This window comes from Solanum lycopersicum, chromosome 12, assembly GCF_036512215.1.
Source record: "Solanum lycopersicum chromosome 12, SLM_r2.1".
NCBI classification, from domain to species: Eukaryota; Viridiplantae; Streptophyta; class Magnoliopsida; order Solanales; family Solanaceae; genus Solanum; species Solanum lycopersicum.
In genome coordinates this window covers 14,517,162-14,533,551 of record NC_090811.1, presented here as the reverse complement: position 1 = coordinate 14,533,551, position 16,390 = coordinate 14,517,162, and the positions used below count along the sequence as shown (strand labels likewise).

The following is a 16,390-nucleotide window of genomic DNA, read 5'->3' as shown; positions in this document are numbered from 1 at the left end:
CATAATTAAACAAGTGGAGTAAGTGGAGGTAGAGTTAATATGCACCAAAAACTATGCGGAAAACAACATTACCTTTCTTCAGGCAGTGAACTAGAAGGGGATGAGTAGGAAATCGATCTTCTCCATGAAACTTGAACACTAACAACGGATGAGAATTTCGGGCAGAATCTCGGACTCAAACAAAGCTTGGGAAAACTAATCTGCGAAATTAGTTAGAAAATGTGATACTCTTGTCGACACATGACTCTCCTTGCCTTAAACGTGTGTGTGTATATATATATATATATATATACTATTATCTTCAGCTGCTCTAAAGGTGTTTGCTCAAATAAATTCCAACTTTTTTCCAACCCCCAACAGTGAAAAAAGAGGTTTATATAGGGAGGCTAAAATAGGAGCTACACTCTCAAAAATCAACTGATGAAGCCAAAATACAATTCATACTCCCAAAAATCGTATAAAAATACAAGATATTAAAACCCTAAAGCTAAAATTTAGACATTATGAATAATATTTCTTACTTGATAAAACCTTCTCAAACTAAACCTGTTTGAAATCGTGTTCTTAAGTGAGAAACTGGAGAGATAAGTGTAGCTTCAATTCATCATCTTTCCAACAACCAAAAAACATTCATTCTTTCTAAACACAAAACAAAAAATCAAACACTTAAGCTAACAAGAAGACCTGTTTGAGTACTAACGCTTGATGTAATAGGTATTGAAAAAGAGAATCGTACTTACTATTGAAGAAATCGTTATTGGAGAAAACGACTTGAACTCTTTAGCTCTTCACCTCTTCATCTCTGTTCTGGGTCGACTTCTACTCTTCAGCCTGTTCTTCTCACAATCTATATCGGAACAGATAAGTTGTTCTTCAGGTTTCTTCACGTTGGTTCTTTAGCTCCTTCACGTTGGTTCTTCAGTTCCTTCACAAAATCAGAAAAGTGTAAGAAAAAGGTTGAAGGAGGAATGTCAAGTAAAAGAGTAAAGAGTCAAAAGTTAAATGTTTTGTGATTTATAAATGTTTTTTTTGGCCAATAAAAATTGTAGGGAGAGTTGAAAATAATTGGAGGGAGAGTGAAAAAGTTAAATGTTTTAGTGAAAATTTTTAAGGCAACACTTATAAAGTGTTGTTTTTTCAATTATAAAAATAGGACATTTTAGAAGTGTGGTCATATATGTAAATAGGTGCTGCCAATTATATCATATTTTAACAACACTTATAAAGTGTATCTTATATGATTAAAGATTACGCTTTTGAAGTGTTGCCAAAATTATTGTAACTAAAAGTTAAAAAAAAATTCTACGCTTTAAAAGCGTTCCCAAAACTACTCTAGGAAACACTTTACAAGTGTAGTCCAGAATAAGTGTGGTTGTAGGACTAAAATGGTGTAGTGGGTGCTCTAGACAGGGGGTCACCTTTTGGGGCACCTCAACATCTTTTACCGTTTTATCTTCTAACTCACCACTAACCTCCATCACTATATCATCATATCTTATCACCTTTTCTACAACAGACGGCATAGGTGGGTCAATGGTTTACTTACCACCTCAAGTAGTGATTGCCATACAATGTCAATCATTTTTCGGATTTTGGAAAGTGTTGCTAGGAAGAGTGTCTGGTTGCCATGTGTTCACAGTTGTAGACAACTGGGGTATTTGCATTTCAATATGCTTAATCAAGATTGGATGTGTATCAACTTTCTGCCCTATACCTGTTAAGTTATTCCTTAACTCTATAGTGTAATCATCACTAGCATCAAACCTCCTAATCATTTTCTGTATTATATCCTCAACTCGCGCCATAATACCTCCACTATCCCTAAGAGCAACTTCACAATTTTGAGGTGGAACATAGGGCCCATTCCTATCATTTCTGTTACCATAGTTACCCAGTTGAAGTTGTTGTCGCGGTTGTAATTCCTATCTCGGACATAATGACCCTCACAGTTATAATTACCATAGTTCCGACCTTGGTTTCCTTGACATTGGGGCGAATTCTCCTGATTGGAGCCTTGGGTGTTCAGTCTGAAACCCCCGTTTGATCATTCATTTCATATGAGTCTTCCTCATAGTAATATTCATCATTTTGGCAGTGGTGGTTTAGACAAGTAGTTCACCGCATATACCTTTTCCTCACCCCCAACAACATGTTTCAACACCAACCCAAGATCATTTCTCATTTGAGACATCTCCTAATGAAGATTTTCTGCGACTGAGTTGTGTGAGGATTGGACTATGAAGGTGTTTCTCCCATTATATGACTTCCTAGTACTCCAAGCTTTATTATTTCAGGAGATTTTCTTTAACTTTTTTCAGCAATTTCTTCATAAGGACACTCCCCAATGAACCACCTGCTATTGTATCCAACGCCACTCATTTATTATCATCTAGTCCCCGATAGATATACACTTTCAGAGACTCATCATCTATGCGGTGATTTGGAACACTTATCAAGAATGAATTGAACCTATCCCTAGAACTGCTAACTGACCCTCTAGGTAGTGCAACAAAGTTTTTCACTCTGTCTTTGTGGTTTAGTTTCGTAGACACCGGATAGTAGTGTGGTAAGAAAGCATCCCTCAGTTGATTCCAAGTGAAAATTGAGTTATAAGGGAGCTTAGTGAACCATATAGCATCCTCTCCAGTTAGTGAGAGAGGAAAAACTCTTAGCCCGATTACATCCATATTCAAATCGGGCCTCCCTACACAACTTTTGGACACTTCCCTTACCTTAGCGATGTGGGCATGTGGATCATCAGAAGGTAGACCTGAAAACAAACCTCTGGTAGTAAGCATTTGAATTAGACTACTAGTTACCACAAAAGTGTGGCCGTGTGGTAGAGGGGGAAAGAACAGTGGCCCATAAGAGTCTGTGATATTTTTATAGACCCTATAGTGCTTTTGAGGGCGTGTAGTGAGAGGTTGTCTGAGTATTTCACCTACCCCATGAATATCATGTAATACAGGGTCACGAGCGTTGACTAATGGTGGCATTTTTGGGTCGACCTCATCACATTGGATGTCCAAATTCTAATTCTCTCTTCTTAAAGTACGCTCTAGTTAGGGGTTAGGTTCAATTACTGTTATTACTCTACTCCGTGTGTTTGTCATGTAAGGGAGTTAGACCTGCCGAAGACAAATACAAACAGAAAAAGTAAAATTAGGAAAATGTTGACTTAACTTCGGTAATAAGCTTCAAGTTAATCGAAAAGCCACTTTCTTCAGCAATGTCGCCAAACTTTGATAAGCTCAAATTTACTTCTCGAAAAGAAGTAAAAGAGGTCGCATCAAGTAAAGAATTCAACTAGTTAGGTTGGTATCGTTCCCACAAGGAAAATGGTTCATACTTAAGTTTATTCTATTATTACTTCTATTTAGTCAATTATTTCACGAAAACAAATAACTAAAGGGGTTTTTGATTAATAAAAGTAATTAGCTAAATTAAAGTAAATAAGTGACAGGTTCAAGTATTGGAGTTTAATCAAGTAAGGAGAGTAACTAGGGCGTATGTGTTCCCCTCAGGCTCCTCACTCAGTATCTCTAGCTATAACAATTATTTCCTAGTATGTTGCATGCAAAGTGATAAGTTAAGTATCTCTTAATTCTTGGTCCGGCATCTAGAGAATTTTACTCCGCACTTTGGTCCGGCTACGTGTGTTAATTTACTAAATCTTATCTTTACCTCATATTAAGCATCGTATTGGATATTTAACTATGTTGTAACTTCGTACCAACCGACACTAGCCTTAGATAGTATACTCTAAATCTATGTGGATAATTCTTTTCCTATTATCTACCTCCTTGGTCTGGCAAGTAGTAATATGTTTTCCATCCGTTAAAAAGACTTCTAAGCGAATGAATGCAAGACGCTATTCTAGAATTGTTATTTTAGCTAGATTTTACCATGTTATTTACCCATGGTTCCCACAACCCTAGTTATGGAGTTTAGTTACCCATGCTAATAATCACACAATTCATATTGATAATATAAGAATTCATGCACTTACTTTTATGAGAGTGAAGAAAATCCAGAAATTCACTTGAATAATTCACAAAAAAACCAACAATTGATTTCGGATAAGTATGATCAAATACCAAAATCAAGAGTTCAATACTTAAACAAGAGAACTAAAAACTATACAAAAGTCATAACCCCAAAACGAGGTTTTTTGAACTATTTATAATAAAATAAAACCTAATAAAAGAAGGACTCTATTTAAGGCAAATCTGTGCAAAAAGCATCTGAATCGACGATCCCAGCGACGGACCGTCATGGACACGATGGACCGTCGTGGGATCCGTTATTCTATAATTGGCATAATTTTTTGCTGCTTTCTTTATCAACTTTTTGTTACCCTCAATGGACAGATATGACGGACTGTTGCAAGCATAATGGTCCGTCAAGGGGTTCCGTTCCACAACACTTAGAAACTTCTTGAAATTGGGTACTGGAACTACTCTCTGACAACCAGGACGAATATGCAGGACGGATCATCATGGCTGTGATGGTCCGGAAGCTACCGTCATGAGCTTCCGTAGTCCCAGACTTGGTAAGAATTCCCCAACTTCCTTCAGCAACCATTTTCTTCTCACTACGGTGCCACCTACAAACCGTAATAGACACGACGGACCGTCGTGGGCTCCGTAGGTGGTCACTTCTACAATTTCTGCTAAAATCCTATGCGTTCTTTTTTATATAAATTTCTTGCAAATAAAGAGAAACGTACATCAAAAATCAATATAAAAAGGCTTTAGACACACACTAAACGTAAGGAAGAGACATTGAAAGTACCATGAAACCATGGTACATCAACACCCTTAACTTAAATTCGTTGTTTGTTCTCAAGCGACGCACTATGACTCACTACAAAATGTTTGTACAAGAGTATCCATCTTTTAACTTTCACAATCATTTGGCTCTCAATCATAATTATTCTCATTATGTTCATGCATGCTATCACTATTAGGCTTGAATTATGTGGATCAGACCATGACACAACCTCTGCATTTGATCATAAAGTCTTATCATGCTTCTTCGCGATCTCTCTGTGGGAGTCAACACATGAGTTTTCCTCTCGTTGATGCTTGATGTTCTTGACTTGTTCATCCTCCATGATTGGAAATAGACATGCAATTTTTATCTATGGTTTAAACATGTATTGAAATGTTATACCATGGGTATTTACCTTGAGCAAATCATAGAGCTGCTTGTACATATCAAATCCAATTATGAGATTCATCCCTTAGAAGCTTTATTGAACTTTTGAAAATGCGGAATTCATTTCTCCTTTAGAAGGATAATATGGTTAAGCATTGATGCATCTTCTCTTGTATCCATAAAAGCAATAACCTGGATAGGTCTATTCCATTTGGTTGGATAGATTGCAAGTTGGACATGAGGAGTCTGAATTCCTGAAATGATATTGACTTCCTTTTCCTTTAAATCAAATGTATGAAATAAAACATCTTTCAGTCATGGTTCAGGACCCTGGGAAATATGAGTCACTTCTGGTGGATCATAGTAGCCACTATATCATCTTTAGTGGTGCATATTCTAGTAGGTTCTATTGTATCGACAAAGAGCTTTGCAACTCACTTTGCTTTCCTAGAGTATGGACAATCTCTTCTAAGATGTGAGTCCTTCCATCAAATAAAGCATGTCTTTTCTTTAATCTTCTTGGATCACCTATGTAAGTGACATCATCTTTTGGCAATCAGGTTGTTCCGTTGAGGTAGATGATTCCTCTTTTAGCTTATCCATCCTTGCCTTTCGAGCTTGCCTATGGCATTTGGTGAGCTAAGGAGGTTCATGAACACCTTAAATTGTATCACATTATTTTTTGAGGTCAATATGTGTGTTACTAGATTCATGAAAATCATGTTAAGATGAATTATTTTGATCTTTGATAATATCTTAATGGCTTTGTTGCTCAAGATTATCATAGAACTCTTCATTTCTTGATAAAGATTCCTTTATAAAGAGATTAGAATCTACATTATCTTCTTTATCTAGGGTGTAGAGTTCTGGAACTTCTTGAGTAAATTAAATATAGTCGTGGTCAAGGATGCTCCTATCCTGGCTAACCCCACAATCATCAGGATGAACACATATTGTCAAGTGTGGTCTCCAGGTAACACATCGTATTTGGATACCTCTAAGTCAACCTGTTGAATAGATGGACCCACGCTTAAGTCGACAAGATCCCTAGATGGGTATATGTGACTTGATATTGGTACCACATTGATGTTTGTCTTGGTATGAATGTCCATTTTCTTTTATGATTAGCTTAGCGCTGCTTCAGTCTTCTTTTGGGTCACAATTGTGTCCTTTCAATCCCAAACAAATTTTGCCTTGTAAAACTTGTTCTCATCTTTTATAGGGGCTAATGACAATGACATATGTGAACTATCATTTAAAATGGAGAAAGAGTTCTTTTGTCTCAGTATGGAGTGTATCTCAAGATACAAAATAAATGACGTAGGGAGAGGGATTTGGTCCTCAGCTAATGCAATCCTAACATATTTCAGTTCTTGGATTTGATGAATTATAAATTCCATCTCTTTATGCTGATGATCGAAGAATTGTAAAAGTCATTAGCCTCGTGGGCACTTATCAAGCTATATGAGTTGCAATATTTGTTCAAGTTCTTTGATAAGCCTAACATTTTGGGTAAAGATGACCCAGTTGGAATTTTTTACGAATCAAGAAAATAAAATTTTCCATGGTGTCTTAGAGAACCAATAGTTAGGTATCTATCATTATATTTTATGTTGAATTCCCTTTCGGAGTTTCTGCACTTTCTCCCACTGTTGCTTTTGTCAGCATCATCCAAGTCACCTTCTTGGCATCTTTTATAGTAACAGTCTATGTTCTATAGAGTATGTCTTGTGAAGGGTAGGTGAACCATTGTACACCATGCCATCCTGATCGAATTGTCTAATCCAATCATGTTCACACTTAAATCCACTTAGAAACCAAGATATAGTATAAGAGTCCTTATCCATAGGAATATCAATATAAGATTGACTCGTATGGATAAGGAAGACTGTTTTGTTTGTCCTTCTGTGGGGAAAATGAATAAAAATATCATATTTTGACATGGTCAAATGGGATTCATGAAAGACAAGATGTTAAGGATGGACTCCAAACTTCTCATATTCACTCACGTGTTAGGAAGAACTTTAACAAGTTCTTTCCTAAGTATTTGCCTTGATATTTGGTTAAAATGAGTGGTTACATTGATGGCATTAATATTGAAAAACAATGGATCCTGGCCACCTGGAAGGGAGGTCCTTATGATGGATTTGGACTCTCCAAGACAACTGACAATAAAGGTTACTGTGAATGAACTTTCTAGTTGGAGGAACTCCAAGTATTTTTACATGTATGTTTACCACCTCCATCAAATAAGAGTCATGTAAGGAGATGGTGAAATTTGGAAATATGGTCATAAAGACAGCCCCTACATTGAGAGAGATTTCTTACGTACCCAAGTTTGCATGCTGATATTCATTTTATCTACTCTCTATAAGGGAAAATTGTGCCATGACGGGATGACCTTTTCTTCCATGATATTTCAATGCAATTCTAACAACACAAAAATGGATATGGGTAAAACCCATGCTTTTCCACTGTTGGGAAAATCCTCTGGCATATCCAAAGTGATGAAATTTCTTCTTGATTTGCAAGAATAGGTTTTTTATCAAGTTTTTTACACAATGACATATTCTTTGACTCCTTTGGCTTTTGTTTGACCAAGGAGTGGATTTTCATCAATGGATTACATAACTTTTGTACAAAGGCAAAATATCTGTTCAACAGTGGTAGATATGTGGCCGATACTTTATTTTATGAGGTAACACATCTACTTCATAAAGGTAGTCATATTTGCATGAAAATGTTTCAATCAGAGTAGGAGGAGACATGTTGACCTTTGTTAAGGATTTAGATGAACTAGAACCAGGTTTACATGAACTAGATAAAGACTCTGAAATATATATAATTTCTAAATTCAAAGAAAAGAATGAAATTATTTGTTCTAAAGTATAAGAAAACGAAATCAATAAGTAGACACACTTTTATGATTGAAGAAAAAGTAAAAGACAATAAATAAAAGTTGGCGGTAACAACTCGAGAAATAGACCTTATGAGAAACCTTGCTCCATCTTCCGGAGAGGACGATCTGACTCTGATACCAAATAAGGTAGTAGATAAGTTGAGGGAACTTGAAGCAACACACGGTGCAATATTACTGTCAAGCTTGATATGTTAAGCCTCTATATTAATGATGGGGTATTTTGAGTAAAGTTTGAGAGTGGAATCTGAGCATGTTCTGCAGTTGAACTTGGAGGAGGCAAATGGATTGGAAGCCTTGCTTCTCCTAGAGGGTTGACCAAGAAAATTAGATTTGGTAGATCTTGCTTCTCCTCCATTACAGCCTTTAGATGTTCAATCTATTGTGTTAGTAACATATTCCAGTCATTCTTCTCAATGAGAGAGGGATGGGCTACAACAACCTCAGTCAAGCCAACATCATCCTTATATTTGCCATTGCTGACTGTTTTTTGTGAGAATTTTTATAGGGGAAGGAATTTGTGGGGCCTATAGATCTTGTGAAATCGGGATTATCCATTAGCTTATCAACACAGAGCAGTTCTAACTACCTGTAGTAATAAAATTACTCAAAGGAAAAATTTTTAGTTTTATTTTTGTGAAATAATTTAAAGTAGCACATCTAAAACATATAAACACATAAGAGTTGCATTATTTGAGGAAATGACATCCCACGAGTTACTGTGGTTTATTTTTTGAATAAGCAGAAATTTGCTTATTTTATTTTTAGACTACTGACTCAAGAAGGTTGAATTGCGTTAAGCTAAGGTCTTCTTGCTGCAACTATTTCCATTTGCTGATCTAAACTTCACATTCCCTTATATAATGAAGGGGAAAATAAAATCTTAAAAGATAAGGACCGGGCCTTGAAGGCTTCCTATGTATCTACAAAGGAGAATTCAGACCCTATGTAGTACGAATACAAAAGAAAATTCTCATTTTCATTTATTCGTTTTTAATAATTACAAAGATAGTGAAAAATATATAAAGCTCCTAAATGATAGATGGTGCCTTATTCAAGGCTTCTTATTCTGATTTCTGCATTAATCATGGGTCTAGAAATGGTCCCAGAACTACTCAACAACGTAAGTTGTAAGTCTGTTATGTGGGCATAATTTTAGCGCTTACGCCAACATACCTCTACACCTTTGGCTGGGTATATTGGATTCTATCGACAGGGTGTGTACATTGGGCTCGACGTTTAGCTCATGTGATTTTATTATTGATTATTCGTAGCTCCCATTGTTTAGTCACACTCCATTGCATTGACCAACATGTAAGTATAGTTAGTATTCAGTTTCAACATGATATCATTTGGTCAAATTATACTCTTTATTTATTTATTGTTCAGTTATATGTTTATTTTATCTTTACTCTATCGTGCAAACTCAGTATCTTTCAAAAGTTCATGCATACACTGCGCCACAACTTCTCATGATACAGATTCAAGTTCTTAGCATCGAGATATCTCTTAGATCGGTAATCTATAGTTCAACAACATCAATGTTGAAACCTCATTATTGGAGTACTAGTGACATGTTTATATTTATTGCTTTAGCTTCAGTTTAAGTTTTGCTAGATCTAGTTGAGGTATGTCCCAACGTTTCTAGTCAGTTAGAGGCTTATCTTTAGGCATAGTTTAGAGTTTGATTTCTCTTTTGTATCCAAACTATCTACTTTCATATATTCACAGTATATGTGTATTCTCTATCATTTCAGACTTACTTTATGATTTAGCTTCCACACAGTTTTATTGTTCATTTTAACTTAAGTATGTTCATGATTATACCAGTAGGGTTAGCTTGGGATCATTTGTATAATTTGTGATCCTAGGTCTCGTGTCTATAGTTCAGCAACATCAATGTTGAGTCCTCATTATTGGAGGACTAGTGACATGTTTATCTTTATTGCTTTTAGCTTCAGTTTAAGTTTTGCTAGATCTAGTTTCGGTATGTCCTAACATTTCTAGTCAATTAGAGGCTTATTTTAGGCATAGTTTAGTGTTTGATTTCTCTTTTGTATCCAAACTCTCTACTTTCATATATTCACAGTATATGTGTATTCCCTATCATTTCAGACTTACTTTATGATTTATCTTGCACACAGTTTTATTGTTCATTTTAACCTAAGTATGTTCATGATTATACCAGTAGGGTTAGCTTGGGATCATTTGTATAAATTGTGATCCTATGTCTCGTGTCCATGTTTTGAGGGTAGATCGGGGTGTGACATGTATGATGTATGATAAATGACGTGCACATGGTCTCTCGGTGTGGCAGTGGGGTATGGTCTTTTTAGATGTGAATAAAATTAGAATAGTAGTAAGTAAATGTGTTGTCAGAAAATGATTCAAATAGAGACGTGTGTCAACTAGACAAGAAAAGTCAAAGTGTCCATGGCTTTCATATTGATTTGTTTAAAATACAAAACATGATATCATGATAAATACATACCATTTAAAGGGATATTTTTAACAACACAACTAGAGATTATTTGTGTAATGCAAAGTTGATATCTACTGTCATGAGAGAAAGGATTATCGAGCAACCAAACGTAAGATTTGTTAAGTTACAAGAGTTAATTAGGAAAATGTTTAAAATTCAAGTTGTCAAGATTACTATTAGGATGAAAACAACTATACTGTTGAATGATATCATGGGTTCTCATATTGTGTATTTTTTGTAGAAATTCGACTACAAAGATGAATATATCAAGGAAAATCTAGAGAGCACCTGTGTTGTTAAACTTGATGAAATTAATGTACTTGGGAGATATTACTAAAAAAAGTTCAACACACCTCCCTTAAATCCTAAGGTGCTGTTAGAACAAAATACTCAAGAAACTGATTTGAAAAACTAAAAATAGAGTGAACTTATGAAATTGCCTGTGTATATTAATTTGAAGAAATTCTGAATTTATACAAAAAAGAATAAACATTAAAACTAAAATAAGAACATGTGCCAGTATCTACCATAAAAGGGGGCCACTAACAGCCATAATGGGGCCACTAACTTCAGAAAGTTGAGCAACTAAAGTTGACTAAGTCTATCTAGAAAATAGGAAACACTAAATTGAGATAAGTAAAAAACTATAACAATAAAATTAAGATTAAAAAATGCCAATTGTCTAACACTCCTCCTTGTCATTTTTGTGGCAAACACCAATTCTTTGCCTAAAAAATCTTCAAACCTTTCCTTTTGGAATGACTTGGTGAAAATGTCAGCTAGCTGGTTCTCAGATGAACAATGAACAAGCAACACTTCATTAGATTGTTGGACTTCTCTGATAAAATGAAACTTGATCTTGTTTAGTTCGACCATGAAACTGGATTTTGTTGAGATTGAAACTGCTGAATTGTTGTCACACATGATCTTGGTAGCTTCTATTTGTTCATGGACTAAGTCCTTCATCATCTTCCTTAGCCAGATAACTTGATTCACAGCAGATGCAGCAGCTATGTACTCAGCTTCTGCTGTTGATTGAGCTGTAGTTTCTTGTTTTCTAGAGATCCAAAGAGGCGAATGCATGAACCTAGAGAGCAAACTAACAACAAATAGAATGTCAGGCCTGGTTGCGGTTAGATATAGAAGACTGCCAATTAAGCTTCCATACATACTATCATCAACTTTTTCATTGCCTCATCCTTGTCAAGCTTCACACCAGTAGATATTGGACTACTTACAGGTTCACAGTCTTGCATTTTGAACCTGTTTAGTAATCAGAAATGTATTTTTGCTGGCACATGAAAATTCCATCACTGGACTGCAACACTTCCATGTCGAGAAAGTACCTCATGACTCCAAGATCAGTCATTTCAAATATTTTCTTCATTTTATCCTTGAACCTTTGGATTAGTTGAATTTTGCTTCCTTTCACAAGCATGTCATCCACATAAATTGAGACAATTAAGGACTCACCTGCAACATTGACTTTCACATACAAAGTAGCTTCACTTTTAATTCTACTAAATCCAAGTTTGATGAGATTATTGTCCATCCTCTCATACCATGCCCTTGGGGCTTGTTTTAGGCCATACAAGGCCTTTGTTAAGAGAAAAACATGATCCTCTTTTCCAGGCGTTGAGAAATCATCAGGTTGCTCTACATAGATCTCTTCAGCAAGCAAACAATTCAAGAAAGCCGATTTGACATCAAGTTGATGAATCTGCCAGGAACTATGAGATGCAAATGCAAGAATAAGCTTGATTGTGTCATACCTTGCTACAGGAGCAAATATTTCCTGGTAATGCACAACATATTGTTGTGCGTATCCCTTAACCACCTATTTAGCCTTATGTTTGCAAATTGTTCAATCAGGATTGAGTTTTGTCTTTAAAATCCATTTTACACCAATTACCTTGCGATTTCTAGGTTTGTCAACAAGCTGCGAGGTTCCATTCTTCTCGTTCATGTATAGTTCTTCTTGCATAACTCTCCTCCATTCCTGAGAGTCTTGTGCTTCAGTATAGCTTGTTGGTTCAGAGGTAACCAATTTACACCGCTGATAGACATCTTTGAAGGATCGAGATCCCCTCACTGGTACATCATCCACTAGTTCATCTTCTGAAAGTTAAGGCTGCTTTATTGAAAATGAATCAGAATAAGCGGTCTTCTGATTTTTCCAATCCCAAGCAGCTGCTTCATCAAACTTCACTTCTCGACAGAGAATTAGTTTGTCTGATTTCAAACATTAGTTCTTGTAACCTTTGGATGAACTATAACCATAAATATAACTTTATGAGCCTTGTTATCCAGCTTACTCCTTTTTGTTTCTGGAACTTGATAATAACATATTTACCCAAAGGTTCTGAGATGGTGTATTGTTGGTTTGTTCCCACACCAAGCTTCATATGGAGTCATGTCTTGCAAGGCCTTAGTAGTAAATCTTTTCAGCAAACATACAGAGGTATTGACTGCCTCAACATAAAACTTATTTGGGATCTTTCTTTCAAGCAAAAGACATCTGGCCATCTCCATTACTGTCCTGTTCTTCCTTTAGTATACTCCTTTTTGTTGTGGAGTCTATGGTAATGTCGATTGGCGTTCAATACCTGTGCTATTACAAAAATCCACAAATTGAGAAGAAGTGTATTCTCCTTCATTATCAGACCTTAAAGCCTTAATACTAAGATTACATTGATTTTCTACTAAAGCTTTAAATTGTTTAAAAACATCAAAGACTTTAGTCTTATGATATAAACCCAACAAATTATGTTGTAGTCATCAATAAAAAAGATAAAGTATCTATTACCACTAAGCGAATCTGTTTTCATTGGGCCGCAAACATCCGTATGAATGAGCTGAAGTTTCTGGTTAGCTCTTCGTACTTGATTTGCTTGAATGGCAATTTTGGTTGCTTTCCCTATTGGCAAGTTTCAAAAACATGAGCATTAGAAAGAAAATCAGGCATATTTTCCGCTAGATCCTTTTTTTCATCTCGGTGATGCTTTTCAGACCAAACCTTTTGTGCCATAGGTTTGTACATGTTTGTGAAGTAATAGTGTAAGCCTGCTTATTTATTTTCTCCCAATCAACTGAGAACATTCTGTTGCTCATCTTGATATAAAATAACTCTACTCCAGAAGGGTCAGAAACAACACATTCACGATTCTTAAAATGCAGGGAATAACTATCTTCTAGCATTTGTCCAACACTCAACAAATTTTGACTTATATCAGGTGTGTACAAAATATCAGAAATTGTTTTGTTACCTGATATTGTTGAGATAGACACAGTACCTCTGCCTTTGACTTCTACTGCCTCACCGTTTCCCACTTTTACGTTAGATTTGTAAGTATCATCTAGGAATTTAAAAAGTTCAATATTATTGCACAAGTGATATGTGCAATCACTATCAAGAATCCACGAATCAGAGGATTCACTGATTGAGAAGTATGAAACCGCAAATAGTTGCTCTTTATGTGCATCGGCAGCTTCTGCTACTTGTGCTTGCAAAGCACTAGAGGCCTTTGCTCTTGATTTGGTGACCTTGGATACGTGTCCCGTCTGCTTTCAGTTGCCACATATAGCATCGACTCTCCACAAACAATACTTCTCCAGATGTGTATTTCTTTTACAATGTTTGCAAGGAGGGAACTTCTACTTCACATCTCCACTATTGTTTCCTCCATCATGCTTGCCCTTATTCTTTTGGTGGAATTGTTGCTTTCCTTTTTGCTTTTGTACAGAGAAAGCTCCTTCAATGAACTTTTCTCGTCTCATAGTCCTCCTTTGCTCTTTTGCTTGAAGAGCACTCATTAGTTCACTTAATGAAAGTTTGCTCAGGTCCTTGTATTCTTCAAGAAAGGAAATCATAGATTCAAATCTCTCAGGAAGAGTCACAAGAACTTTCTCCACAACTCCTTTATCCATAAATTCTTCACCAAGAAGTCTTATGTTATTAACAATTAAGGATATTCAATCATCATACTTACTGATAGTTTCATCCTCTTTCATATTCAAGAACTCAAAATCTCTTTTCAGGTTCAACACCTGCATTTGACGTGTTCTATCACTGCCTTGATAATTTTTTTCAACCTACACAAGCCTCTTTTGCAGTTTGGCAAGCCATGATTCTGTAAAACACAGTATCTGCCACAACATTCGTCATAAGCGACTTGGCTTTAGATTTATTTGCCTTCTCTTCGTTGTTCCATCACAATTTCCCAAAGATCATAGGCTTCGAAAAAAACTTGCATCTTCAGAGACCAGATTTGGTAATTTTCACTAGTGAAAGTGAATGGTGGATTTAATGGTAGGCTTTTGGATGCCATTTGTGTTGTACGTTAAAACTTTTTTTGGTCCTGTAAGATCAACTAGAGGATCTGATGCCACTGTTAGAACAATAATACTCAAGAAAGTGATTTGAAAAAATAAAAATAGAGTAAGTTTATGAAATTCCCCGTGTAAATTAATCTGCATAAAGTCTGAATATATACAAAGACAAAAACATAAACATTAAAACTAAAATGAGAACATGTGCCACTAACTACCATAAAAGGGGGCCACTAACAACCATAATGGGGCCACTTACATCAGAAAGTTGAGCAACTAAAGTTAACTAAGTCTAGCTAGAATATAAGAAGTACTAAATTTAATTATGTAAAAAGAGTAAAAATAATAATAAGCTGAAAAAATGCCAATTGTCTAACACTCATGTGGATCCTCATGAGCTAGACACACAAAGATTCCCTTCACTTAGAGAAAGTGGACCATAGTTCATGCGATGTGAAACACCGTCCTCCCTGGTTGTAAGAGATATTTAGATTTCTCTCGTGGTTTCAATGGCATGAATGGGCATGTCATTAAGGTTCCCCATGTTGTAATTTTTGCCATACGGACTATTATTGTCACTCCCATGGTAACTCATTTTGTCAACCTGCTAATCAACCAACAACAACACAAATTAACAAATCCACTACAAATATATTAAATGAAAATCTAATTTCATGATGATAATTTTCTAACACCACTCTGCAGCAGCGACACCATTTATGAGAATGATAAAATACCCCTTAAAAAATAATTAAATGAGTGGGCGATCATTGTTAGTACAAAATTTACTGCAGAGTCAGTGCTGAATCACATAAGGAATAGTATATCTTAGAGAATTCTTCATCGAGTGATGTGGACTTTAAATTAGCACATTTGGAAAACTAAGAACAATCAAGTGAATGGTACCACCAACATAATATATAACTTTGGTTATCAATTATCACACTAAAATTGAAATGAAACCTAGAGTTACCAAGCAATCTAGGGGTGCAAAGATTGGATATCAATGTCATATAGAAATAGTTTTGTTGGTCTATAGTGATGTATATACATAAATATTCAAAGTCTTCTACAACTATTGAACACACAACTTTCGATCTCAGAGCATTTATGCCCATGATATAAGTTGGGTCGAGTCTAAATTCTAATCCTAAACGACCCTATACCTTACTCTATCCACTCTTTTGAGAATTAGGGAAAATAGATGTAACACAAAACCTGTATTTCAATCAAGCCATAGACATCACACTCAATCTCAAATATTGAACTAATTACCCACTCAAATTGATATATTTCGAGAATACTCTGAACGAAAGTAGGAATACTCTTGCACCCATAACCATTATATTAACCTTGTGGTAATTAGAGAAAATTCATGTATGAATAGTAACAAAATAGAGCATAGGGCAATACCCACCACAACAAATAAACACCTAACCCCATTAGCACCCCTTGATCTTGGTGTTTTAACCACCCATCACTAAAAGTAAACAAATATGCCT

General features: G+C 35.7%; 1 protein-coding gene across 1 annotated transcript; it reads right to left on the bottom strand.

The window, feature by feature from the left end:
- Positions 1-1,574: 1,574 nt before the first annotated feature.
- Positions 1,575-14,486, bottom strand: LOC138340228 (uncharacterized). The gene is made up of 8 exons (XM_069291937.1): positions 14,223-14,486; positions 13,598-14,120; positions 13,366-13,476; positions 12,472-12,677; positions 11,906-12,354; positions 11,742-11,822; positions 11,305-11,646; positions 1,575-1,875 (listed from the first exon to the last, which is right to left on the bottom strand). Exons 1-8 carry the CDS (start codon positions 14,484-14,486, stop codon positions 1,575-1,577), a joined length of 2,277 nt encoding a protein of 758 aa, XP_069148038.1.
- Between the last annotated feature and the right edge of the window lie 1,904 nt (positions 14,487-16,390).

Excerpts from the sequence above, each read along its gene's own strand:
- LOC138340228 (XM_069291937.1), bottom strand. The coding sequence starts at position 14,486 with ATGGATAAAGGAGTTGTGGAGAAAGTTCTTGTGACTCTTCCTGAGAGA. Across the intron at positions 12,678-13,365 it reads GAAAACAGATTCGCTTAGTG|AAGATGAACTAGTGGATGAT; the intron begins GTAATAGATACT and ends CTTAACTTTCAG. Across the intron at positions 12,355-12,471 it reads ACAAACCTAGAAATCGCAAG|GAAATATTTGCTCCTGTAGC; the intron begins GTAATTGGTGTA and ends GTGCATTACCAG.